Genomic DNA, 26,425 nt, shown 5'->3' on the forward strand with positions numbered 1-26,425 from the left:
TACTCATCCCAACAGCATGCTTCTTCGTAGACAATCCCTAAAACGGTCTCACTTTCGATTCTGGACTATCTTTTTAGTGACCCTCGTTGCCCCTTAGTGTCTGAGACATTCGTCTGCGCTGCCCTTGATGCGCCCTCAAACCATCAATCACCGGACCGCGAGCGACCAGTCGCGCAAAATGGTATATATACTGACACCAACAACCCCTCCGCTCACCCTTCCCCACCATCTTCTTCAACCCGAAGTCCTCAGTAACCTCCCAACCCAAACCAACCAAACCAACCACCCCCCCGCCTTCTTCTCTCCCCCCGACCACCCCCTTTATTCTTCTTACCACCCGACCAATCTCATCTCATAAAATGCGAGTCGACGCTCTTTTGCCCGTTGTCGGTCTTTTGGCCCTCTCCGGTTCCGCTTCTGCTGCTCCTGCTACCCAAGAGCACCTTGACAAGAGATGGTGTCTCCTTGGTTTCATCGGTACCTCGTGTACTACTGTTGCTCCCAAGGTCACCACCTCTGCCTCAGCTGTCAAGACCAGCACCTCGGTCGCTGTCAAGTCAACCTCGGCCGCAGCTTCGTCTGTCAAGGTCACCTCCAGCTCTGCTGTTGTCTCCACTGCCAAGGCCAGTGTCGCTTCCAGCGCCGCTTCCGCCTCTGCCACCTCTTGGTCTCAGTGCAAGGTGAGTTTCAGCGTCTCCATTAGCCAGACCCAACGCTGACCCCGTCTTAGGACTTTGACTGGACCCCTTGGACTTCCGGTTGGTCTTGGGGCGGTGGCTTCAACGTCAACTACGTAAAGGCCTGGTACATCGAGCAGTACGGTCTCCAACCCCCTCCTGGCATGTCTTGGCACCAGGTCTCGTCTTTGGTCTCCAAGGTATGTTCTCGCCTTTCCTCTAGCATTGCTACCGCTGACACACTACCTACAGTTCGGTACCGCTACCCAGGCTGCCGGTGTCAAGGCAAGCTCCAGCTACAAGCACGGATGCAGCAACCCCTGGACCGCTGCGCCCGCCGTCAGCACTGCCAAGGCCTCCACCGCCGCCGCGGTCACCACCACTGCTGCCGGTAGCGCCGCCACTAGCAAGGCCGCCTCTGCGTCTGGTTCCGCCTCGGCTTCCAAGTCGGCTGCTGTCGTTTCCGCTTCCGCCTCCGCTTCCAAGTCAGCCGTTGTTTCCAGCGCCGCTGCCAGCGCCTCTGCCGTCGTCTCCAAGGCCCCCGTTGTCGCTCCTTCGAGCTCCGCCTCTGCCGCTGTTGCCGCTAGCAGTGCTCGAGTGTCCTCTGCCGCTCAGGTCTCCTCCGCCGTTCAGGCATCCTCCGCCGCTTCGGTCTCCCCCGCTGCTCAGGCATCTTCTGCTGCTGCGGTCTCCTCCGCTGCCCAGGCATCCTCCGCCGCTCAGGCATCCTCCGCCGCTCAGGCATCCTCCGCCGCTCAGGCATCCTCCGCCGCTTCGGTCTCCTCCGCCGCCCAGGTTTCCTCCGCTGCTCCTGAAGTTACCTCCGCCGCTGCCGCTGCTCAAACCACCGTTGTCTCTGTCGCCGCTGCCTCCGCTTCCTCCGCCCCCGCTGCTGTAACCTCCGCCGTGTCCACCGATGGCTCTTCCACCGGTACTCCCGGCTCCGGCTCCGGTTCCAACGACGACGACAACAACGCCGTTGTCATCAACGGCTACACCGATGGTGGATGTGTTCAAGAAGTCACCGGCCGACTCCTCTCCAAGGTGCAAACTTCCGGCTCTGCCATGACCGTCGAGTCCTGTACCGCTATCTGTATGAGCTACGGTTACGGTGTTGCTGGTCTTGAGTACGGAAACGAGTGCTACTGTGGTGTTGTCGACGACGTGAGTGAGATCTATCCGTCCATCGCCCCCTCGCTGACCTGATTCCTAGTTGACCAACGCTGCCGTCTCCGGTCAATGCTACATGCCCTGTGCTGGTGACTCCACCGAGACCTGTGGTGGCCCCAATGCTCTTGACATCTACATCAACCAGGACATCGTCCCCGCTACTGCTGTCCTCCCCACCGGCTGGACCACCTACGGTGTTGTCTCCGAGGGTACCGAGGGTCGAGCTCTTACCTACACCCTCTGGAGCAAGTCCGACAACACCGTCGAGACCTGTGCCGTTGGTTGTGCCGCCCTCGGTTACACCGTCAGTGGTACCGAGTACTCTTCCGAGTGTTACTGTGGTAACGGCTTCTCCAACAACGGTGGTGCTCTCGTGGACCCCTCTGCCGCCTTCATGGCTTGTTCCGGCAACTTGGCTGAGTCATGTGGTGGACCTTCGATCTTGAGTGTCACCACTTCTTTGACCGGTACCATCCCCAGCATCTAAACAGTAGCCCCTCGCCCTCCTTCCATTAAACTTTATTCGGTAGATAGATACAAATGTTATGCAATTGTGCTTCTCTGATCAGCCACCAAACGCTGCCACCAAACGCTGCACGCCTAAATGCCACAAGTAACAAGGTTTCACGTTGTATACTCCCCCCATTTAAGACACGTAGTATACGCGCAATCGTCATCGTTGTAGGTTCTAGCAGTCTCATCAATCATCACATCGTTCTCCTCTTTCTTCCTCTCTCTCTCTCACTTCATTCCAAACCCATTCTCACAACCCACTCCCAGGCAGTTAGAATTTGCCGTCGTACCGTATAGTATAATCCAAGCGCTACTTTTGACAAAGCAACTTGAACACTACATCACTTCGTCAATATGGCCGACGATCCCTCTCGCGTAAGCTCCTCCCTAGTAACGTTCACCCATCCGGTGTAGATCGCTAATCCATCGTGTAGCCCGTCGCCGATGACTCTACCGCCACTGCCATTCTTAGGCAGAAGCGATCGTGAGTCCCGTGTCATCCTCAAAAGTGCAATCTCCTCGGATTGCCACTCGAATCGCACTGAAATATCACCCCCTACAGTCCCAACAGGCTCATCGTCGATGAGAGCCCTTCAGATGACAACAGTGTTGCCATCTTACACCCTACCACCATGGAGACGCTCGGTCTTTTCCGGTGAGTCAAAAGTCCGCTCACGAGCTTGGAAGACGCTAACGATTGCCGATCTCACCAGAGGTGATACCATCATCGGTCAGTCCATCACCTATGAACCGAGCGCATGTGCTGACGCCTAATACAGTCCGTGGAAAGCGTAGAAAGGACACCGTCCTCATCTGCTTGAGTCAAGATGATATCGAGGAGGGCAAGGTGGCCATGAACAAAGGTCAGTCGTTCATCTGCTGGTGTGTGCGCTCCTCTGACATCGCTATAGTCGCCCGAGGCAACTGCGCCATCAAGCTTGGTGATCTCGTTCACGTGTCACCTGCCAATGACATTAAATACGGCAAGCGTATTCATGTCCTTCCCTTTGCCGACTCGATCGAGGGTGGGTTGCATTTCGATCGGAGGTGGGAGAAGCTAAATCCTCTTGACAGGTCTATCCGGTAACCTCTTCGATGTCTACCTCCGTCCATACTTCTTGGAGGCGTATCGACCTGTTCGCAAGGGTGAGTCGATTCAAATGGAATGCACCGAATACTGAGCTTTGTATGTAGGCGATGTGTTCCAAGTTCGAGGTGGTATGAGGACCGTTGACTTCAAGGTCGTGGAGGTTGACCCTTCACCGTACTGTGTGAGCACGACTTCGCCCCTCTCTTTGACATCGCTGACGACGGTACTCCACACAGATTGTTGCCTCTGATACCGTGAGCTGGTTTCATCTTCTACATGAATGTTTGCTAACTCCCACACAAGGTCATCCACACCGAGGGAGACCCCCTCGACCGTGAAGCCGAAGAGGCAAACCTAAACGAGGTTGGCTATGATGACCTCGGTGGTTGCAGGAAGCAACTGGCACAGGTACGTACCATGTCCCTCCCTCCCTTCCTCCTGCGCCCGCTAACCCTCCAATCTCAGATTCGAGAGCTCGTCGAACTCCCCCTCCGTCACCCTCAACTATTCAAGGCCATCGGTATCAAACCCCCTCGTGGTATCCTCATGTTCGGACCTCCCGGTACCGGAAAGACCCTCATGGCGCGAGCTGTTGCCAATGAAACCGGCGCTTTCTTCTTCCTTATCAACGGTCCTGAGATCATGTCCAAGATGGCTGGAGAGTCAGAATCCAATCTTAGAAAGGCATTCGAGGAGGCGGAGAAGAACAGTCCCGCCATCATCTTCATCGACGAGATCGACTCCATCGCCCCTAAACGAGAGAAGGCCAATGGAGAGGTCGAGCGACGAGTCGTCTCTCAACTTCTCACGCTCATGGACGGATTGAAGGCTCGATCCAACGTCGTTGTCATGGCCGCCACCAACCGACCCAACTCTATCGATCCTGCCCTTCGACGATTCGGTCGATTCGACCGAGAAGTCGACATCGGTATTCCCGACCCCACTGGTCGACTCGAGATCCTCCGAATTCACACCAAGAACATGAAACTCTCCGACGACGTCGATCTCGAGCAGATCGCTGCGGACACTCACGGTTACGTCGGTGCAGACATGGCATCTCTCTGTTCCGAGGCGGCCATGCAACAAATCCGAGAGAAGATGGATCTCATCGATTTGGACGAGGATACCATCGACGCAGAGGTTCTCGATTCTTTGGGCGTCACCATGGAGAACTTCCGCTTCGCGCTTGGTGTCAACAACCCATCAGCGTTGCGTGAGACAGTCGTGGAGATCCCAACCACTACCTGGAACGATATCGGTGGTCTCGACAAGGTCAAGCGAGAGCTTCAGGAAACAGTGCAATACCCTGTCGAGCACCCGGAAAAGTTCCTCAAGTACGGCATGTCCCCTTCCAAGGGTGTGTTGTTCTATGGACCTCCTGGTACTGGTAAAACACTATTGGCCAAAGCGTAAGTCCTCAACCAATCCGAATCACGCTGACATTCAGTATCGCAAACGAATGCCAAGCAAACTTCATCTCCATCAAGGGTCCAGAGCTGTTGACCATGTGGTTCGGAGAGTCCGAGGCAAACGTCCGAGATGTCTTTGACAAGGCACGTGCAGCTGCACCCTGTGTCATGTTCTTTGACGAGTTGGACTCTATCGCCAAGTCCCGAGGAGGATCAGGTGGCGATGGAGGTGGAGCCGGTGACCGAGTGCTGAACCAGATCCTTGTGAGTCGATTTGTGATCGTACTCAGGGTTTAGCTGACTTTAACGCAGACCGAGATGGATGGTATGAACGCGAAGAAGAGTGAGTATGGTGGTCTTGTAGTCACGGATTGAAGCTGACCCTGCGCAGACGTCTTCATCATCGGTGCCACCAGTGAGTAGAGTATATTCAAGCTTTAGATCTTTTCGCTGACAGAGTCTTAGACCGACCTGACCAGATCGACTCTGCTCTGCTTCGACCTGGTCGATTGGATCAGGTAAGCCCAAGAGTCTCATGTCTGATCTATCCGTGCTAACCACCCTCGTATAGCTCATCTACATCCCCTTGCCCGACGAGGCGTCTCGACTTTCTATCCTCCAAGCGACTCTGCGAAAGTCTCCTATCGCTCCTGGTGTCGACCTCAACTTCCTTGCCAAAAACACTGCTGGATTCTCCGGTGCTGATCTTACGGAGATCTGTCAACGGGCCGCCAAGCTTGCCATCCGTGCGAGCATTGACGCTGATATCCGCAAGGAGAGGGACCGCAAGGACAAGGCCGAGGCGGCTGGTGAGGACGTCAGCTTGATGGACGAGGAGAACGACGAGGACGAGGTTCCCGCGATCACAGTGTGAGTCGTGTTTCCAAGCGGATGTAAGGCATGACTGACACGCCGTCTTTCTGCATAGTGAACACTTCGAAGAGGTATGTTTGAATCGTGTCTAGCGGGTTTGACATACTCACCCTCCCTCATAGGCCATGCAATTCGCTCGACGATCGGTATCCGACGCCGATATCCGACGATACGAGATGTTCAGCACCACCCTTCAACAGTCCAGAAGCTTCGGTAACAACTTCAAGGTAAGTCAAATCGCATACGAAAATCGCTGACATGCAGTTCCCCGAGAGCGGCCAGGCGCAGGAAGGTGGTGCGACCTTCCAAAACGAGGCGGATGACGATGAGTGAGTCCCTCGCCCATCTCACAGTAAGATCACCGTTGACGTAACCATTCGCAGCTTGTACGCGTAAGAAGTACTTGGACCGATGTTCGTATTGTTTCAAAATCCCCGAAGAGTTAGAAGAACGTAAAAAGCATGCATATGTATCGAGAAGCTCTAGTGTCTATGATTCTTGTCATTCACGCCGCTCACTCAACCTTTCCAAAAACCTCCTTTGACACGAAAGCCATAAACCAACCACTCAACCTCTCCGCGATATCGTCACTGTTGGATTGTGTTTCGAACCTCACACTGAGCCCTTCCAATGGCGGTAAAGCAGTCGGGGCGGCTGTCGACGCCAGCAGTTCGTAATCCACTCTGGCAAGGAACAATTCCTCGGCGAGACCGTGCAAAATGGACTGTAACAGTGGTCTGAGATACATCGATGCTTCCGGCCACTAACCAGTATATCTGTCAGCGTGGGCAAGCCGTGTACTGGAGCAAAACTCGCCATTCTATCTGTCGGCAAATCAGTCAAGTCAAACCACTCTGGTGACATCTCTTCCGTTCTGTGTTTCGGCCATGTCAGCGGTATCCTGGTTCTACGCGAGATTGCCTCACTCGACAGGTTCACCTGACCAGGACACGCAAGCAAAGAGATGAATCTTGATCATCTGCTTCCTTGAGCCGCCGGCCTTCGTTGGCGGCCGAGAAGTGTAGAGCACACCCTTATAGTGTAGACCGCCATCGTTGGGTATGAGACCGGATTCTTCCTACCATATCCACCTATCAGCGACAGAATGCGTTCCAATACTCTCATACGTACAGAAAGCTCGCGAGCTGCGCATTGTGCCATCGTCTCATCAGGTTCGCATTTTCCACCAAAGCCGTTGTACAGGTTGACTCCCATGCCCCTTCGTTTCAATCCGAGTAACACCTATAGGTGAGATCGTGAGACGTCACTCTTGACAAGTGCGGAGTAGTCACACCATACCTTTGCATTGACGTTGTCCACAACAAAGATCAAGCTGTATTCTTGAGTTGACCTGGAAATACTTTCGGGCTCACCCCACCCAGATGAGGGGGACCGGCAAGCGAAGGGCGTTGTGGTGGCTCCCAGACGACCGAACTCAGGAGGCCAGACCGCTGAGACAGTCTCTATCGTCATTGCGATTGCACTGGCTGAGAGAGCACAGTACAGAACGAAAGAAGCGATTCAGACCGCATAAAGATAAAGAGTTGGAAAGAAAGCACTCACGTGATTCGCGTGTGGACCTCCACGCCGGTGAACACGTCAGTGACGCAGGATACAACATTACTTTGCCCGTATACAACATCATCTTCCTCTCCTACTTCTCTCTCTCTTCACCGTGACCCAGGAGAATCACCACGCAAATTCTCACTGCTGAAAGAACTCATCGACATGGCCGATTTCTCCGCCGCGTACAACTCGGTTCCCCCGGTGACACGCACCCTTCTCGTGGGCACTGCTCTCGTGACATTGTAGGTATTTTTGCCGCTCCTTCAAGCTCACACTGATATGTGACTGTGTGACTAGCCCTTGCTTGCTGGGATTTACCTCACCGGCTGCGGTGGGTGTGTTGACGTCCCCCATTGGGCTTGCACTGACAAGCATGTCTGTAGGTCGCACTCGTATGGACAAAAGTAGCAAAGTCGTATCAGGTACGTCCCCGTCTGTTCTTCTCACTGCCGTGACACTCATACGGTTCGCATTCCAGATATGGAGGCCGATAACATGCTTCTTCTTTGGAGGTGCGTGTCGCCCTTCGTCATCGCTCGGTTATGCACTGACCCCTTCAATAGGCAGTGGATTTCCACTTCTCTACGACTTCTTCTTGATCTATCGTAACTCGTCCGCGATGGAAACAGATACATAGTGAGGGGCTGATCTGTCAACGGCCGACGGCGATACTGACGACTCGCTGTTTCTTCTCCTAGTCGCAATGACACAGCAGAATACGCTTGGCTCCACATAATGCTCGCAGTGTTCATCCATGTCAGTATGGATTGCCGTACACCCTTCGATATCATCTGCTGACCCATCTTCTCAGATCTTTAACCTATTCCTCGGTCTCCCATTCCTCTTTCGGCCTCTGCTCCATGCCCAAACATACGTTTGGTGCCGATCCAATCCAACTGTCAAAGTCTCAATCTTTGGCCTCATCACGATACCTACGAGCCGTAAGTGTGGCTCTACACTGCTCGGCCTTCTTACCCCTCGCGCCTCCTCTACTCTTTTGACTTCTGCTTCATTCGCTAACAACTTCATACTGCAGTCTATCCTCCGGCTCTAGTCCTTCTTGATCTTCTCACCGGGGGACCTATGAAAGCCTTGGGCGGTGTCATCGGAATACTGGCGGGACATCTATGGTGAGTAGCACGTGAGACCTGTAACGTTTTCCCGTCGTGTCCAAGAGACCTCTGCATCATGGCCGCGCCAGATAAACACCTATCGCTCGCTACACGTAGCCCACTAATCACCCTGTCATAACACATGCCGCCCTCCCCTTACCACCAGGTTACGCCCACGCTGTCTATCTCCCTGAAACCCATATCACACGCGCACAGCTAACCGCATTCCCAACGTCCAGGTGGTTCCTCTCAAATTTCCTACCTTTGCACGCGCCGACACACCTTCGTCGACCTAATCCCCTGGGTACTCCATCCCGATTTCGAAGCTTGTTTGTTTCCGCCCCGTCGTCTTTCGCTAGCTCTGGCCGAACTTGGGCGCCAACCTCTTCGTCCACTACGGCCCGTTCTCCCGCTGCTGAAGCCGTCAGACATCGGTGGGGAGGTGGACAACGGTTAGGTGGAGAAACGCTATAGAGTGGTCATCCGTCCCATGCATATCGATGAGAGAACGTTCAGGGTGCGTTTTCGGATCTTGCACTCGTTGGTCGTCACGACTTGAAATAGATGAAAGCCTCGACCGTAACAACACTAGGTCCAAATGGCCTCATGTCGAGACACTTATTGCGAGGAACATTGTCAGACTTGTTTCACCTGCCTTCCGTGCTCCAGGTAGTATCACTTGTACTTGTCTATGTACCAGGGCACTGGACATGTCTGATGTTGGGGACAAAATGTACATCCCACTGTCTGATGTGCAACGAAAGGGTAATGTCAACGTGGTCTAGCGCAACTCTGACAAACTCATGACTGGGTCGATGACCCTTGCGACTCCTAGAGTTCGCCGTTGCAGTCTGCCACTAGCAACGGTCGAAGCGAGAACTCGCGACGTGTTAGAGATGGCAAATGACAGGTGCAAACCGAGCCCCTGCGGTACTCAAAGAACGGTTTGACAACAAAAACGGGTAGCAAGCGGTACTGAATCGGAAAATCGGGTAGAACGCACAAAGCCACGACAGAGGACAGTTGTGACAGTCCTCAAGGAAACCCTCAGTCCAGATTGAGCTCATCTAACCCAAGAGGGACCTACAACATGTCATGACCGAATCGTGCCACAACACCAAACCACGTGTTCCCACTCTGTAATGATATGGATTGTCATGACATATTTCCCATTGAGGGATTGAGGGGCAACAAAGACCCATTGCATCTTGTTGGAGACCAAGCAGATCAAGCTACAACTATTTTTGAGGTTCTGTCAACTACTCGGTGTTGGTGTGATAACTTAGTCATGCCACAAGACTGAACACACATCTCAACGCTATGTGGCGAAGTACAATGCAAGAATGAACCATGGTCCCACTCCATGATATCGATGATTGCTGCATCACCTATCACACCACTCTCGTCTCCTTCCATTATCCTTGCTCTTATTCTGGATGCACAGGACCGTAGCAGAGTTTGCAGTGCAGTGTAATCAGAGTGGACATTATAAATTGCACTGCAGCTTGTACAGCAGCCCAAGTGAGCGGTTCTTGGAGCCACAAGTTCTGCTTGAGTGTGTTGTATGATTCTGGCAGGGCGATTGTCATGACAGTCACTGCCACATACATCACGTGACCTACAAGATCCCGACGCACTCTCCGCTCTGCTTGCTATTCTCGTCAAACTCGTAGAACTTCATTCAACGAACCCATCTATTATTCGGTCTAATTCGACGAACTCGCCGAGTTGTAGAATATCGCTCAACGTAGATGGATGGATGGATGGATGGATATATAGGAGAATGGCTATTCTCATCTTTTGTACTCTTTTCCTTAGTGAATTCCCGATTGAAAGTCATACACCGTACCTTCGCTATTGCTCTTGACGATATCACTTAGCCTTCAGTCAGTCCGAGGCCGCAACGCTCTTCCTGAAGTTGTTCTCTTCGGATTCTCGTCGACTTTGTCATTCTCGCTGAGTATCTCGTCCATCTCGTCATTATAGTTGACGCCTTTGGCAAATATCACTCAACCTTGTCTCTGTGGTGTGATAGGGCCTCATTGACTGAAGCCTCTGTTGATCATCGTGACAGCGATATGTTGGCCTATTGTTTGCATGCTCAGAGAAAGAGGAAGAAGAGAAAGAGAAAGTTACAATTGGACTTGTTGGACTGGTCAAGTTGAATGCATGTCCCGGTCTCTTCCAACCCCTTAAAAACCCCAAATACATTCAGACCCCTGAAGAACCCCTAAAAACCCCTAAAGCGTCTGATCATTCTATTCCGACACGATGGTCGTAGCATAGTCTCAGGCAAACATCATGTTGTAAGACAATGTTGCAACAAAAAATCTCGCTCTGCGCTTCTGTCACGACCTAGTACAACCGTACAATCGACTTATGTTGTGACACCTCGACTCGGCCTCCAAGTAGTTCGACTTGCCATCTGTCGTCAATTAGTTCAAAGTCGGTATGGAGGTGACCAGCGTAGGAGATGGCCACCTTGGCTGATGAATCGTTCCCATGGTTCTAGTAGTTCCACTGGTACTTACACACATGAGCACAGGACTCGTACATAGACCTTTCTGTGACAAATGTATATTCATCTGTCTAGTTCACTATTATCATACAAGCAAAACTGTAGTGGATCCCAGGCCACACTCCATTCGTTCAACAACCACCAGACTGCCACTACTCTTGGGGACTCAACACCTCATCCGTATACCGACCGACCATACATCAGATACGCCTTCGTACCAACTACGCTTTCATACCGAACATGTCTACAGACTGAACACCAATATGGACTGTCCTCTGTACACAAACCTGTACCAAGACCATACACTGCAGTGGTCAAATACCGCACTCATACCATGTACATACCCACTCCGTGAGAGATACAGATCTGTATCCAGACCGAGTACAGAACAGACACGTTCTGTACATTTCTTGCGCACGGGAATCACCCACTACAGTATCTGTACGCTATCCGTGTCTCCTTTGTACTATGACCGTAACTCTCTCGTACTTCTTCTGTTTATCCTACCGTAGTACGCTCTGATCACTTCCTTGGTTATCTCTCTCTTGCATGTTATCTAAAGGGGAGCAGACAGACCAAGCAGGAGTTCCTTTCCTCAAACACTTATTCACATCACACTCTTCTTTGCTCTTCCTTTCCTCAACCACTTATTCACATTTCCACCTCTCATTCGCTCTCTCAGTGCTCTTTCTCTTCCTAGCTCTACTCTGCTCTGTTCCTTGATCGACTTGACTTACTCTAGCGACACCCGCATTGACTCTGATAGTTCGAGAAGATCAAAGGTAAGTACTTACATCCATTACCGTCACATCGCGAAGCCCAACACGTTTGTCAATTGCGTGAGTTCCGCAGGTTGTAGCCTGCAATCCTCCACATAAAGTTCTACTAGTCAACCCCAAATCTCGTACATTTGGTACTCAACTTGTACAATTCGGGATCGGACTTCATCCTATTCGCATTCCGTATTCCTCGCCAAGGCCCGTCAACGAACCCGCTTCTGACAGTCTCACACTAGTGAATGATAACAATTTGGAAGACAATGCACAGGCTCTCACAACACTGGTAATGCGATTACTAGTAGCACCGAGTTTATTTTAATTCTGGTGCGATTCATCACGTGGTCAACAACACTACTTGTAAAATGCTCAATAATAAACTTACCAGTAGTTCGGTCAAAGGCGTCAGAATCAGCAATGGGACCCGTCTACTGAGTACGGCAAAAAGGTCGCTGCACTTTGCCCTTCCCAATGTTATCATTATTCCTGATCTCTTGTGCAAACTGATCAATGTCCACGGAACCCCATTTCCTTTTGGCTCGACTTTCAATAAAGCAGTGGCGATCTTTCACAACCTCAGCATCAAAGTTGGCAAAGCGCCCTGTCAGAACGGCCTCTATTTAGTGCTTTCCAGGCAAGTCACCCTGCCACCGCTCGTTCTGCAATGTCAACTGATGATCTAACAGCCTGGCATGACCGTCTATGGCGACACCAAGTCATCAGCAACTTCCTCGAAGTCCCAACTTAGATAAAAAGCCATGTGATGGGTTGTTTCAGTGAGGGGTCAAGCTGCTGTATCACAACATTCGTCATCAAATCCATTTATGAGTTCAATTTGCTACTTCTGAACACACCGCCGAGGTACCGACTTCGATTCATCTCCGAGCACCGAGTCCCAGCCGTACAACCATCTGTCATCGTACTTGTATGCTTCCCTCGCTTTCCCGCAATAGTTGATTAGTTTGCTTTCTTGCATCAGAGCCGAACGCTGTGAGAACTACGTGGTCCTTTCCGTATGTGCGTGACAATAGCTTCTAGTCTAGCACCGTAGCCGATAGGATATATAGAAACCGGCCCTTCTGGCCGTTGGCTATCCTTTCCCCAGCGATGCATGGGACTTGATTGCCACGGTAAAAGTCACACAGTCAGTTTGAACCTGACATCTTGTTCATTGAACCTCATCCCCATTCCAGTACCTCAGTGGATTACAGTGCTACTATTAATGTCCCACAAGCCAGAGGCGCGTTCTTATTGTTAGACGCCCCTTGTTCCAGTTTCGTTACCCTTGCCTTTAGTCTGTGACAACGTTGGTCGTTTGAGAACCAGTTTGTACCGGCCGAGACAGATAGCAAAAGGTGAATCAACCACAATGCATAAATACTAGGCAGACAGACGTCTTTCCACACCCCGAATAACGGCAATGCAGATGGCATTGAAAACATCTGCAAGGACTGTGTGATGAAATACAGCACGTGTAATACCACAGGTGAAATTTCCAAGGCACATCTATAAGAGATTGAGTCGAACGTCTCTAAAGCCAGCTCTAAGAACCATATTCAAACAAATCTGGGTGGCATATGTATACCTCCAAAAGGTATAGACATTCCACTTCCTTCCGTAACTAGTCGTCCGCTTTCCCACCTATGTATCATTATTTGAGTCTCGCTCATACTGTTGAATGATTGATTGCATGCTCAGACAAGGGAAAGAAGATGATGGAAAGAGCTACTTGGAAATAGATAGGGCGACGTAGCAAGGGTGCAGTGCAAGGGTCAGAGCTTTACAAAAGCGACTGGGCAACTGATTCTGACACACACACAGTCACACAGTTGGTCTCATAGTCAACAACGTGTTATCGTCACTACTACTCCTGTCATCACCAAAGTTAATGCCATCACCACTGTGGCATTCAGACTTGCTCAACAGTACAACAAGCCCAAGACTCTGTCCTTTCCCTTGCACACCTCCCATCTCCCTCTGTACCGGCGTGGCAGCCTGTTGTCAGACAAAGGTAAGTGGTGTTTTGAATAACAGCAGATTCACACTCTGTCACGACCGTATACCGATAATCGCGAACATACCACGAAACTCGTCGTAATTCATAAAACCTCGACGCGTTTATACGAACTTAGAACTATCACATCGTCGTACCGCGAATCTTAGATCTTTACCAATACATGTGAGTCCAGAATATGGCCTTTCAGCAATTGGCAACCGGGAACATGAACATAACCGAGAACAAGCGAGAATCGCAAAGGGATATAGATGAAGGAACAACCGTAGTCAAGAGAACGAATCCCCAGCGATTCTCGATTTTAGTCTTCACCGTAGTACATGAACTTAGCCACCGTAGCCACGATCTTAGTAGTCACCCGATCAGTCTCGACTTAGCTGTATATATGTTATACCCTTAAGTCCATGACACACGCAAACTTCACATCTACAATACTGTTTTGGGTCGAATCTTGGTCATTGGCTGGTCGGTGTGACGCCCCTGACACACTCCCTCGTAGACTTTCGCAAGCTACCTCTATGAGGCTTCTGTAAGACATATGTGGAGGACTGTGGGCTATGGCCGGCCAAATCCAAAGTCCACACAATTGACCAAACATGTTGGGTGTTGCAATGTGAGGTCAATGGAAGTAAGCACTTGATTTTGATCTGCATGAGCTATCAGAGTTGCTGCAGGTCATGCTAGTGTAACTAGAGTCAATCAAGGAATAGACCAGAGTAAAGCAAGCTAGAGAGACAGGAGGGATCGAGTGAGTGAGAAAGAAGTGGATGTGAAAGTTGTAGAAGATGTGAGAGAAGTAGGAGTGAAAGAGGCTGAAAGAGTATGACGGAAGGAGCTCTTGCTTGGTCTGTTTGCTCCCCTTAATATGACCTTACACACCTATATATCAACGCCCTTATATAATGGACACTCCAGCTGAATCTGATCCCATTCCATTTCACCTCGCTTTCTTGCATGCAACATGCATGTTACACAACCATTTTGATCAGGTATCTGACATCCTAGAGATCACAGCTGTCATCTGATGGTATGTAGGAATACTAGTCCAACAAATGGGTATGTCCGATCAAAAGGTGAATGGTGTTACATCCCACTCAAAAGTCACACAGAACATGCTTTAGATCCATGACAATATACTTTCATCTCAATCACTACTATCTGTCAGAGGCGAGTCCGAAGGACGGGCCTGTACGGAATCCTGGGTAGGAATAGGTTCAAGTCCTGAAACAAACAGAGCGAGTCGAGTACCAAGTGTACATCCGGTAACCTCCCCAACTGCTGACTCGAATAGATTAGACCGTGCGGTGCGTCACACCAGTGGGCGTCCAGTTGATGTGTCACGACATTGGTCATTCATTCGGGTCGTGTCACGATCGTGTAGTGGAGCGCTCTCCAACCCCAAGTCGTGTCAATTTGGTGTATGACTTTTGGACCCGCCTCTGACGCTGGACCTACCGTCTCAGCGGACGTCGAGCAGCGGATCAATGATGAGCGGAGAGTGACGCGTCATGAGACTCAGCTTTAAAAATACAGTGAGTGTTTCTTTCCACCTTCAAGTCAAACGCTGACGCACCGTACCAGATTCAACCCCAACCACGATTACAGGTGAACGGTGCCATTCATCTGCTCCTTCAGCAATTCGCTGTCCAGTGATTCAGCTGATCTACCCTATTATTGTGAGCCTATACCTGACCCTTGAATTGTTGGCTCAATGCATACGGTGTGGTATCTCAGATGAGCATCATCGACGGCGAGATTCGCAGCTGAAAAGAAATTCCGGGGAAGTGCAGCTTAGTCGAAGATAAATTGGTGGCTTGTATGACTATGACATGATCATGGCGAGTTCAAACCAGAGGGCGGATAGCTGGACTTTCTCCTCAAGAGGTGTCTTGTAGGCGGCAATCAAGTAGATTGTTACGGGCTTTGGTTTTACTGGAAAAGATGGTCTAATGTTTAGTCGTTCTTGCGGTAGAGACGCGATCGGGCGATCGGAGCGCTGTGGCACTCTGACAAACACTGACGTGCTCGAACAAGGAATTTGAAGAGGAATGGCGGAGAATGATATGGGATATTTAGCCATGAAGTGTACTGATTATGCCGACCGTAAATGAACGGTTAGCTGCGGTTCATTCTGGATTGCAGTAACAGGGAATATTTGATGCGGGAGCGCTCCGGAATCGGCAGCACAGATTCAGCGGAAACAGGCCACGCGCGCAGAAGCGGAGACGGAGAACCAACAATACCGAGGATACCTTAATAAAGATGGAGTGAATGCCGTGCAGCCCGGTCTGACGTCGTACGGACACGGAGACTATCCCTGGCGGATGCACCCCTGCAATCCGGCATGTAGTCGCCTGAGGAAAGGTTGCGTTCCTCCGATACCTTTGTCGGCGGTTGTCGGCGTCCCTTTGCTGTGTGTCGTTCGTCCTAGGTTTCTATCGAACCCCGGAGCCGTTTGTCGGCGAGGACACAACCCGAAATCGAATTGGGGCAGTGGATAAAGGTACAATATCTGTCCGCCGTAAGTAGATGGGATATTAGTATGGAGACGAGTCTTTGAAACGTACTTTGACCGTACGAATGGCAGTTTGCCGCCTGGATAGGTTCAGCGAAAGCCGTGAGAACAGATGCCAAAGAGTGTCAACACGAGTGATGAGAACCATGTGATGGCACTGCCGCTGAGCTGGTATAACGAGGAGCCAACCAGTCGTAATGATAGACCCTCAACGGAAAGCAGCGGACGTGGAACAACTGGTTGAAGGCAACGCGGAATATCGTTCTCCATCGAGATCAGCTTAGTGAGGTGATAGTACCCGCGGGAGACGGTAAGGTGATCGTCACTAAGATGATTCTCGTTCTCGGTTCCATCGGGTCTTGCTGCGAAGGACGTCCGTTATCGACGCGTAGGTCTGCGTGAGTACAGCTTGTCCGTGAGAAAGGCTTGACCTGAAGCATGATGATGAGCTATACCGATCTCGGGTCTTTGGGTTGGGCAATCGCTTCGCGACGTGTATATATCAGTTAGGGAGAGTCAAGCCGATGATCACAGTCAGACTAGTCTTGAAGAACACCCTGACGACGAATTCGGTGGCCGAAGACAGATGTATCTGACAGTGTGTTCAGCGGGAGCTATTGTTGTGTCACGGGGGACCGAAAGTGCAAGCGAGACCGATGGGCTACGAGAAACGATCCGGTTTCAGATCGAGCCATACAAGCGTAGAATGCGATGAGAGTCGCGGACGAGGTATTGTATACGCCGCCGAGCCGATGATAAACAAAGCCAAGCATGGAATGTGAAAAGTGGAGGGGGAACCCAGGGGATTGCAGGGGATTGCAGGGGATGACGCGTATGGTGAAAAGGGTGTAGGAGGATTGTAAGGGTGTTTCGGACACGTGTAATCCCTGTGGTTACTGATATATTCCCCTTTCCCACCTTGCTGTTTCAGGATGATGAGTGGGTGTAACACGGCACGGTTCTGCCCTGTCTGCCCTGTTTTATGTTATTTTAGTCTATTTTAACTTTTGTGTGCGCACAGATCCCTCCTTCCCACCCTTTGTTACGCAGTCAGTGTTGTGTGTGTGTGTGTGTATTTGTGTTTGCTGTTGACATGACAACGGAACGTAACAAAGCATTGACACACACGATTTGTCGTGATGAAAGAGGTAGAGGGGTTGAAACACTCTCCGTCGTTCCTTTTGCATTGTTCTCTCATCTCCTTTTTGTTCACGGACCTCCCTTTCCATCATTCATTCAATTATCGCATCGGCCTCGCATCGACCAGACCAACCAACTCACATTCCTTTCCTATTCTTGCTCAATCATCTCATCCCCTTACTATTATAGAAAGATCAGCGATCCTTTCTTCCTTGCATAGTCATTAGATACATAACGCCTCATCTCACGAACCTCCATTGACAGCTCTGGATCCAGCTCTCAAACGAACACAATCTACACGACCACATCAATCACTCACTCACTCACTCAATCAATCAACCAACCAATCTCCTTTGAGCTGGTGCTCAACGTCTGACCCTTGATCTCTGCACGAACCCCCTTTCTTTTGTTCAAAAACGACTAGATCGTTCAACTCCATTCAACCTCTTTTCTCTCATCTTCGTTAATCCACACGCTCTTTTCACATTCACCTTCTTTTCGTCTGTCCATCGCCGACAAACTACACCAGATTCTACCAACTTGTCCCCCCCACCCCGACAACCAACATGAAGCTCACGGTCTCCGCTTTGACAGCCTCGGCCTTCCTTGCCTTGTGCACTTCCGTCGTTGCACATACCCAAGCTATCGACTCCCGAAAATACAATCATCTCAACGTTCGACAAGTGAACGGTACCGACTTCGTCGGCAACGCGACTGATGTCAACGTCACATCCGTCTCCAACTCTACCTCTCCTTTTACTAACTCCACTTCCACTCTCTCGAACTCAACCTCTGCCATCAACGGTACTACTTCCACTGCCGATGGTGAAGACGAAGAAGATTGTGATGACGAGGGCGAGGGCGACGATTCGACGAGCGCCTCGATCACTTCGACCGCCACCGCAAGCACAGCATCATCAGCCCCTACTGGAGTCTCCACTGATGATGACGACTGCGACGATGACGACGATACTACTGGGGATGACGGTGAGGATGACGATGACGATGAGGGAGAAGACTGCGATGAGGACGATGACGACACCGAGGTTGGAGGAGATGTGTCTGCCGGCGCTTCGCCTAGCGCCGCTACCGCTGCTGCTGCCGCCACCTCCAGCTCACTCAACGCAGCGTCTCCCACCGCCGCTTCAGGCTTCTATTCGGTCCCTGCCAGCCCAACCGCCGTTGTCTCTTCCGCTCCTACCCAGATCGGAGCGGTCCAAGCGGTGACCAGTGCACAGGCCAGTGCGTCCGCGCCGAGTGACGAGAACTGTGGAGGGGTGAGTACCTTCTCTAACAATTCAATTTCTATTGCTGATCATATCGGCCAGGTCACAACTGTCTACGCAACCGTCACTGTCACCGAAGGAGCAGCATCCACTGCCGATGCCACAGGTGTCGCTGCTGTCTCCAGCGCAGCCGCTCCTGCATCAGCCCCTTCGGCTGGCTCCAGCGGTGCCGCTGTGTCTTCGTCAAGTCAAGGTCAAGGCAACGTTACTTCCGGTGACAACGATGATGAAGACGATGACGACGTAAGTGTTGAAAGTTCTGCGGGTCGTATTGTGAGACTGACGATTCTGATTCAGCTCGAGGATTGTGATGACGATGACTACGATGACGATGATGACGATGAAACATCAGCCACGGGCGTTGCCAGTGCAGCCGCTCAAAGCCCTACCGGCGCTGCCAGTGGTTCTGATGACGAAGACTGTGAAGACGAGGACGACGAAGAACTCGATGCGGATCCCTCTTCTACGTGAGTGGACCAGACCGATGAAGGTGTGAGAACGTGTGCTGATTGTGGATCTACATCTCCTTCAGTGCTTCCTCGCCTGCCGCAGGACCCACCAACATCGCCACTTTTGGAAACGCCACCAGCATTGCCCAATTGAACAACAACACTTCCACTGCGGTCATCACCGGTGCCACTAGCTCCTTCGCTTCTGCAACTAGCTCTCCCACTTCGGAATCATCCGAGGCCACATCTTCGTCATCCATCGATGCCACTGATACCGAATCGAGCGTCTCATCGTCTTCTTCCGACGCCGACGCCGCAACGTCATCCTCCGCGACAGGGTCCATCACTTCTGCGTTGACCGCACAGTCTACCGACTCGGCCACTGGGACTGCACCTGAGTCCGCCACTGAATCCAGTTCTGCTTCGGAAGCCGGTGTCACCCTTACCGCGGCAGATGCAGCCAGCACCCCCGTCGGTAAACGACGAATTAGTTTCTGGTAGGAGTATAGAAAGATCGATTGGTGTTTACCTTTCATACCAGGTTCCCCTTTCCATACCTTTCTGCCTGCCTAGCTGCAGTGGACACTATTTCATAATCTCTCTTCTCAGTTAGTAGTCAGCCCAGTGCTAGTCGCTTGACCCATCGAATTGTCTTCTCCCAGGTTACTGACATTGATTGTCACAACCAATGATTAGCGAGATGATGCATACCCATGAACAACAAGTGAAATACAGAGGGAAGAATATTAGACGAAATGTAGTGTGCAACTGGTTGAGCAAGTGTAAACTATCCGCAAGTTGCCCTACAACCGTCCACAGCTGTACCAAGTCAGCATTTGGTTCCCAATGAGCGAGAGGGTACAAACTCACTGCCGCCCCCTCGAAGATCCGTCATGGACATAAAGCCTCCTCCGCCACCACCACCACCACCACCACCTCGGCCTCCAGGTCCGCCACCACCACCACCGCCTCCTCCTCCTCCGCCTCCTCCCCCTCTACCGCCTCCGCCTGCGTTGGGATCTCCACTTCCTCCGGTGCGCCGAGTGTTGGAGTCATTGGAGGGTCTGACTGACGGGTTTGTCCATGACGCAGGATTCACGATTGGCTGGTGAAATAGCTAGATCAGCAATCATGAGGTGGAATCCGATGTGACAACGTCACTCACGCTGATCAAAGTCTCGAAGTAAAGGTAGAACAGTGTAGCATAGTCTGATACGGTGTGAGTGATCTTGCTTGTCAAGGGCTGTGCTCCAAGTGTGCCCGAAGATGACACGTAAGTGGGTTTAGCGGCAGACATTGCTCGTGTGTGTATGTACTCTTTGGTGGTAATGAGACGAACTGTATGTACTAACAAGCTGACCGTTGTGGTAACGAATGAAGCGATGGCGACGGATGAATGTGAAGAAAGGAAAGAGATGATGAGACGCAAGCAGCGATAATCGTCATTTTGGTTGGAATTCGCCGCCGCCCGGTTCATTGCGTCAACAAAACACGAAGTGATCAAACAATTCCATCTCATCATTCAAACATTCACTGCTTCCTCACTCGCTTCTCAACCATCAGTACAGCAAAAAACAGTGTCCCGTATATCTCGCCTTACTCTCATACCTACGGACCTCTCACAGCTTTTAAGAAAGCATCGACAACGGCTCCACATCGAACTGTCGATTGACATCATTCAATCGATAAACACCGCTACACAGAAACTCTGCCTCTCATTACGACAGCCGCCGTCTATCTGTGTCCACTCAGCAGAATATCAAGCTCGTGCATTAGGCGAACATAAGGAAGGACAGCGAACTGATGGGATCAAAGCCAGTGCGTTGATGATGCTTAGTCCTCTTCGTCTCTGTAACTTTTGCTGATCTCTCGGTCTACTACAGCTGTCCCGGAAACTGGTCGTTCTAGGAGATGGAGCCTGTGGCAAGGTTTGTGGTACTGCCTCTCACGAAATGTGTAGCGACATGATCTGCAGGCTGACCGCAGTCCATTCCAGACTTCCCTGCTTACAGTCTTTACGAAGGGTAGGTGCGAACCTCCGCGAACGAGACGCACTAGGCTGACGTAGCGTGTCGACAGGCTATTTTCCCACAACATAGTAAGCTATACATCACAGTCAGCTGCCAGCGATATGGCGCTGACCTATCTCTCTCTCAGTGAACCGACAGGTCCGTACCCTATCCAATATCACCGCGGTACGTCGCTGATGAGACTTTGAAATGCAGTCTTCGAGAACTATGTCGAGATGATGCAAGTAGAGGACCAGATGGTCGAGCTCAGCTTGTGGGACACAGCAGGTTCGTTATGACCCGGACAGAGCGATGTCCAGATGGGCTTCTCATTGACTCGCTTGGAACAGGTCAAGAAGACTTCGATCGACTACGTTCACTGTCTTATGCGGACACACACGTCGTGATGATATGCTTCTCAGTGAGTAGTATTGGCTGTTCCTTGATAAAGCTCTGACTAATTCGGACGCATTAGGTTGACTCGCCAGTGTCCCTCGAGAATACTGCATCAAAGGTATGCCGTGTCTATCTTACTTCGGGTTTTGAGACAATTCTTATAAGCTGTTTTGCTGGTTGCAGTGGATAAATGAGGTTCACGAATTCTGTGAAGGGGTGAAAGTGATTTTGATAGGTGAGTCAGCTGAACGATGTTTGATCTGTCTGCGGTACGCTGACGCGTGACAACAGCTCTCAAATGTGATCTCAGAGATGATCCAACCGTAAAAGAAAAACTAGCGAGAAGATCTCAGCATCCCGTCACATACGACGAGGGTCTTGCGGCCGCCCGAGCGATTCGCGCCAACAGGTATCTGGGTAAGTCATGGTCGCATCGAAAAATGTTAGGTATACACTCACACCACATGCCTTGCTTCCCTTTAGAATGCTCGGCCAAACACAACAGAGGTGTACAAGAAGCGATATACGAAGCGGCTCAAGTAGCGGTGGGAAGTAAACCCAAAGGTGGGGGCGGAGGAGGCGGGCCTACGAGCAAACTCAAGGATGGAAGTTGGAGAGATGGTCGCTGCGTGATATTATAATGCGTTATTGAGATTGTATCGATGTCTTGTAGTATAATGACAACTCGTGTTCATACATATAGTATATGGGATGGACGGTATTGTTCCTTTACATCTTTTTGGCTACAGATGAAGACTTGGGAATGGTCTCTACATTCCGTTATATGACGTTAACCTTGTTGACTCTCGCTCCCAAAATAAACCAACTCTCGCCTCCTTCCTCTTCCTCTCATCAAATAACTTACGCTGGACTACTCCTACCATCCTATCCAATTTTGTATACATAACACATAACCACATACGATTGCAGACTCAACACCAGACCACATATTGTATTCATCCAACAGACTCTGAACCCCGCACGACAGAACCGACTCAAGTGAGACACGGTTAGGGACAGAAGATAATAGTGCTATTGTATCTATTCTCAGCAAACCATCTCACATTCACGCCATCCAACTGCGCATCAACCGATACCCTTCCTAATAGAAACGCGTTTCACCTGGGGAAAGCAAAGCGAGGCGGATAGAAGCAAGTCTCGATATAGACAAGACTACGGCTGTGCGACTGATTGGTAGCCTAACTCCTGGCCACCTTCGCTTGCGTAGCAGCACTCACCGATGCAACAATAAATCTGTGAGCTTGATCTTGTGTCGCAGTCGTCTGCGACTATTCATTCAATGCTGAATCCCCAGCCTTTAGCTTCTTTCTCATGCTAAGAGTCAAAAGTAGAACAAGACGTTGAGCGCCTTCTTCCTGCCGACGCCTCTCCTCGCCCGGTTTCACCATCATGCCTCCAACGCTACCCACAACAAATCGGAATACCAGCGATAGCTACACGAGCTCTCTGAGTCCTACTTCACCTATCTCGTATACATCGCACCCTCCTCGCGAACGCTCTCCTTCACCGTCACGTCTACAACGGACAGACTTCCCACCGATCCCGAATCATGCTTTTCGGCAAACGCGAAGGAGGATGTCGTCCGGTCGTCTAGCTTTCACTCGTCATATCCGCCCTTACCTCTCGACGAGAAATATATCGTCCATCTTCTTGTGGGCTCTCGCTGTATGGCTAATCCATCACTTCCTACTGCCTTTGCCTCTGCCTCGGATATCTGGGTCCGCGTCAAAGCCAAAATCAGCAGATCACCTCTTGTCTACCTCATTTCCTCCCCCTCCTCTTCGCGCTGGAGACGATCTTCTCGATTCAGTCGACCCAAGATGGCGTCCGTTCGCTCCCATACCACCCCCCAATCCTCCATTCCCTAGATTACGGCCGACGAGATTCCTCCCTCCCAAATGTCTCGAGCAGTGGTTTACGGACGGAGAAACGTTGTGTGGAAAGGAGGAGATGGGCGAGGAGGAGAAGCTCGATGCGACATGGCTGTGGGTCAATGGATCAGATCATCGGTGGAGAGATAGCATGATAGCCTGGCGGTCCAAGGAAGGAGTCTACTCACCTGAACATCATTTCAGGTGAGTCAAATGTGATGTCACGAGGGATGATTAGCTGATTGCGAGTTTAGGGAGCAAAATGAGCTGGTCCACTCGATGCGATCAGTCTTAGATGCGCTCCCCGGTCATCTTCGCACTTTCCATCTGATTGTAGCCGACTATCCTTTCGATTTTCCCAATGACTTGTCACTCTTACCCCCGACTGTCATTCCTACTCTTGAGACGTTTGTTTCAGGCGATGAGGAGGGCAGCAGACGGCGAAATTACCCAGATAATACGATTGATAACCTGTTAGAAGAAGCGTCTAACAATCTCACCGAACGACTGTCGCCTTCGGTCTCACCAACTTTGGCTTCTTACCTTGCTTCAACATGGAGAGTCGCGCAAACGCCCACTTGGCTCGACTTCTCACGGCGTGATACGTCCAGTCCGACCCATCCTTTCCATCCCTTCTCCGCTCATAAATACCAATATGGTAAAGGCAAGTTACACCATGCCGAGGCCGACTACCCTACTTTGCGATACGCGGCTCACTCCGAAGTCTTCCACCTCCCTTCGATGGACCGCGATGCAGTGACAGAAGAGCTGGGAGAGAGGGAATGGAGGGAACGGGAGTGGAGAAAGAAGGCGTTGCCCTCGTTCAATTCGATGTCTATTGAAAGCCGGATTGGCTGGCTGCCGGGTTTGGTGAGTTCCTGCTAGACGTTCTGTCGCTAATGATAAGGCGGATGTCATGATATCCCTGAACGACGATTTCTTCCTACTGCGACCACATGCAGTGAGTTTGATCCGTTCGTTCTATACCTTCCTCTATTGACGGTGGCTATAGGTGTCCGACTTCCACTCACCCCTCTACGGGTCTGTCATACGATTCGATCACGGCGTAAGTGAAATAGTCTCTTCGACTGTTGAGAACCTGACCTGACATTCCAATAGTATTACCAACAGGTCCGTCCAATCTTGGACAAGAGTCGGTTCAACGATGCAGGCGAAGTAGGAGGCCTGTACCACGCGAACCACATTTTGTCCCAAAGATTTCCTCGTCGTCTACGACCATACTTTGCGCATGTGCCGAAAGTGATTACTCGCAGTCTTCATCATGAAGCGAGTTTGATGTTCAAGGAGGACCTGGCGGCAAGCAGTCAAAGACGGTTCCGAGAAATGACTCTTGGCGAGGGAGATATTCAAATGCAGTGGTTGCTCACATCGCTGCGAGTAAGTCAACTTGTGAAACCTACGGAGATGCCAGCTAATACCCCATGAAACAGGTGGAACGCTGGCGAGAAGCGCTATTGTGGACATACGTGGTTGCGAATCTAGGAGCCCTTGAACCAGAGGAGCAGTGGGGTGATACTGCTCGTAAGGAGCTCAAAGACATGTTCGGCTTGACCGAAAATGACGAGGATGTGATCAAAATCGAAGTGCATCGAGGCGAGCGTTGGACGTTGGAGCAAGGTCGAATGGACAAGGGCTTCGAACAAGCCGGATGGGAACCGCCCAAAGCGACCGAGTTCTTATGGTGTGAGTAGCTCCGCAACCGGCGTGTGATACGAGGTGTACGTGCTGATCTTCGCGTAGCGTCCATGGATGGGCACATCCCCCCTATTCTGAAACCTGGAGTTGACGTAGGGGCAAATGACAAGTGAGTCGCGGGGTTTTGCTGGCGACGCTGACATTGTAGGTGCTTGCTGGATCTAGATCGATGCTTTGGACCGTTCTGGACTCGAGAGGACACGGTCTCATCTGCGGATATGTTCAAGCGACTCACGTTCCAATATCCAGAGTGTGGCGATTGTTGTAAGTGCTATCTCGCGACTGTCATCGTCATGTCACTGACACACTCTTTCTAGTGACTATGGCCTTGGTCACCGCGTCGGGACCCTTGGGTTTGTCGGCATTCTTCCCGGCCAAAGGAACGACATACAAGAACGCCCCGCTGGCTGAGGGTAGATCGTACCCTAGATATCTTCCTCCTCCCCATCTGCCCCTCACTCCGACCTGGCACGAAGCCGATTTCTCCTTGGCCAATGTCATGTCAAAGACCGCATTGCCGCGGGAAGAGGTTAATCTGCGGGAATACACAATGAAGCTCTTATCGAGATACCAGTACCTATCAGGTGAGCTAGACCAGCCTGTTGTGGCGTGTTACCTGGAGCTGATGTCTATTGCTCGAAAGCGAAATCCACGTCACACTTCCACATGCTCAAGTCTGCTGAGCATGCCCACAGGGTGTTCAAGATGATTCAGGACAACCCAGCGGTGTCCATCTTGGGACTCAATGACGATATCGAGCAAGACTATGACGAGGTCAAGGATATTATGGAAGAGTGGTTCGAGTTGCGATGGCCAAGAAAGGCTGTATGGGAGAGAGGTTGGGACGCTGTCAAAGACAGATACGTAGATTAGTTAGATCAAGCCTCAATGTAGCCGCATAAACTGTTCCCCATGTTCAATCAATATATCATGCATTGCTCTGCAAATACACGTTCTCGCTCGGCGAGTTATACTGAATGAGAGTGCTATGAAGACCAAACCAAAGGTGCATTGGGGGGTTAGAGAAGAATCTGGAAACATTTTGAGAACTCGCGTGTACCCAACATCAAGCTGGGCACGGCCAAGGGTATAAACATGAGGTAAGGCAATCGTAGTCGTCCGAGAGATATCGTATCATTCACATCTAACATTGCCTGAGGTTGACTGTGGTGATGAAAGTGGCACTCGTCAGTGGCATCCTTTTCACCCAAAATCGTCGCTTTTCCATTGCTCTTTCTTCTCCCAAATTCATCTTCGACGCTCAAACTCACAGTATTGGCCAATGTTGTACCCGTTCTTCCCCT

General features: G+C 51.0%; 9 protein-coding genes across 9 annotated transcripts; 7 read left to right on the forward strand and 2 right to left on the reverse strand.

The window, feature by feature from the left end:
* Positions 1-359: 359 nt before the first annotated feature.
* Positions 360-2,334, forward strand: CI109_106193 (uncharacterized protein; the record flags this gene model as incomplete). Its single annotated transcript, XM_032004955.1, has 4 exons — positions 360-680; positions 731-877; positions 930-1,841; positions 1,891-2,334. 4 exons carry the CDS (start codon positions 360-362, stop codon positions 2,332-2,334), a joined length of 1,824 nt encoding a protein of 607 aa, XP_031860754.1.
* A 380-nt stretch (positions 2,335-2,714) lies between these two features.
* Positions 2,715-4,863, forward strand: CI109_106194 (cell division control protein 48; the record flags this gene model as incomplete). Its single annotated transcript, XM_032004956.2, has 11 exons — positions 2,715-2,735; positions 2,795-2,844; positions 2,923-3,015; positions 3,074-3,090; positions 3,140-3,223; positions 3,272-3,385; positions 3,435-3,506; positions 3,555-3,631; positions 3,687-3,704; positions 3,754-3,858; positions 3,916-4,863. 11 exons carry the CDS (start codon positions 2,715-2,717, stop codon positions 4,861-4,863), a joined length of 1,599 nt encoding a protein of 532 aa, XP_031860755.2.
* A 164-nt stretch (positions 4,864-5,027) lies between these two features.
* Positions 5,028-6,065, forward strand: CI109_106195 (uncharacterized protein; the record flags this gene model as incomplete). The annotated part of the gene is made up of 8 exons (XM_065967795.1): positions 5,028-5,123; positions 5,172-5,202; positions 5,251-5,274; positions 5,325-5,377; positions 5,431-5,729; positions 5,788-5,803; positions 5,855-5,959; positions 6,015-6,065. 8 exons carry the CDS (start codon positions 5,028-5,030, stop codon positions 6,063-6,065), a joined length of 675 nt encoding a protein of 224 aa, XP_065823867.1.
* Positions 6,066-6,246: 181 nt separating this feature from the next.
* On the reverse strand, positions 6,247-7,205 carry CI109_106196 (uncharacterized protein; the record flags this gene model as incomplete). Its single annotated transcript, XM_065967796.1, has 5 exons — positions 6,247-6,495; positions 6,549-6,606; positions 6,659-6,810; positions 6,864-6,974; positions 7,032-7,205. 5 exons carry the CDS (start codon positions 7,203-7,205, stop codon positions 6,247-6,249), a joined length of 744 nt encoding a protein of 247 aa, XP_065823868.1.
* A 255-nt stretch (positions 7,206-7,460) lies between these two features.
* Positions 7,461-8,884, forward strand: CI109_106197 (uncharacterized protein; the record flags this gene model as incomplete). The annotated part of the gene is made up of 9 exons (XM_032004958.1): positions 7,461-7,540; positions 7,596-7,629; positions 7,682-7,720; positions 7,777-7,810; positions 7,862-7,934; positions 7,997-8,054; positions 8,110-8,239; positions 8,335-8,428; positions 8,650-8,884. The coding sequence occupies 9 exons, from the start codon at positions 7,461-7,463 to the stop codon at positions 8,882-8,884; spliced, it is 777 nt and encodes a 258-aa protein (XP_031860757.1).
* A 9,055-nt stretch (positions 8,885-17,939) lies between these two features.
* CI109_106198 (uncharacterized protein) lies at positions 17,940-19,609 on the forward strand (the record flags this gene model as incomplete). The annotated part of the gene is made up of 4 exons (XM_032004959.1): positions 17,940-18,650; positions 18,702-18,902; positions 18,957-19,126; positions 19,192-19,609. The coding sequence occupies 4 exons, from the start codon at positions 17,940-17,942 to the stop codon at positions 19,607-19,609; spliced, it is 1,500 nt and encodes a 499-aa protein (XP_031860758.1).
* A 286-nt stretch (positions 19,610-19,895) lies between these two features.
* On the reverse strand, positions 19,896-20,405 carry CI109_106199 (uncharacterized protein; the record flags this gene model as incomplete). The annotated part of the gene is made up of 3 exons (XM_032004960.1): positions 19,896-19,927; positions 19,979-20,213; positions 20,274-20,405. 3 exons carry the CDS (start codon positions 20,403-20,405, stop codon positions 19,896-19,898), a joined length of 399 nt encoding a protein of 132 aa, XP_031860759.1.
* A 506-nt stretch (positions 20,406-20,911) lies between these two features.
* Positions 20,912-22,154, forward strand: CI109_106200 (uncharacterized protein; the record flags this gene model as incomplete). Its single annotated transcript, XM_032004961.1, has 11 exons — positions 20,912-20,926; positions 20,992-21,036; positions 21,105-21,132; positions 21,188-21,206; positions 21,266-21,276; positions 21,334-21,405; positions 21,468-21,538; positions 21,593-21,631; positions 21,697-21,748; positions 21,805-21,930; positions 21,997-22,154. The coding sequence occupies 11 exons, from the start codon at positions 20,912-20,914 to the stop codon at positions 22,152-22,154; spliced, it is 636 nt and encodes a 211-aa protein (XP_031860760.1).
* A 769-nt stretch (positions 22,155-22,923) lies between these two features.
* CI109_106201 (uncharacterized protein) lies at positions 22,924-25,994 on the forward strand (the record flags this gene model as incomplete). The annotated part of the gene is made up of 11 exons (XM_065967797.1): positions 22,924-23,609; positions 23,660-24,226; positions 24,291-24,366; positions 24,418-24,471; positions 24,525-24,803; positions 24,857-25,109; positions 25,167-25,230; positions 25,287-25,385; positions 25,439-25,474; positions 25,551-25,705; positions 25,765-25,994. The coding sequence occupies 11 exons, from the start codon at positions 22,924-22,926 to the stop codon at positions 25,992-25,994; spliced, it is 2,499 nt and encodes an 832-aa protein (XP_065823869.1).
* Between the last annotated feature and the right edge of the window lie 431 nt (positions 25,995-26,425).

Source organism: Kwoniella shandongensis, chromosome 11 (assembly GCF_008629635.2).
Source record: "Kwoniella shandongensis chromosome 11, complete sequence".
NCBI classification, from domain to species: domain Eukaryota; kingdom Fungi; phylum Basidiomycota; class Tremellomycetes; order Tremellales; family Cryptococcaceae; genus Kwoniella; species Kwoniella shandongensis.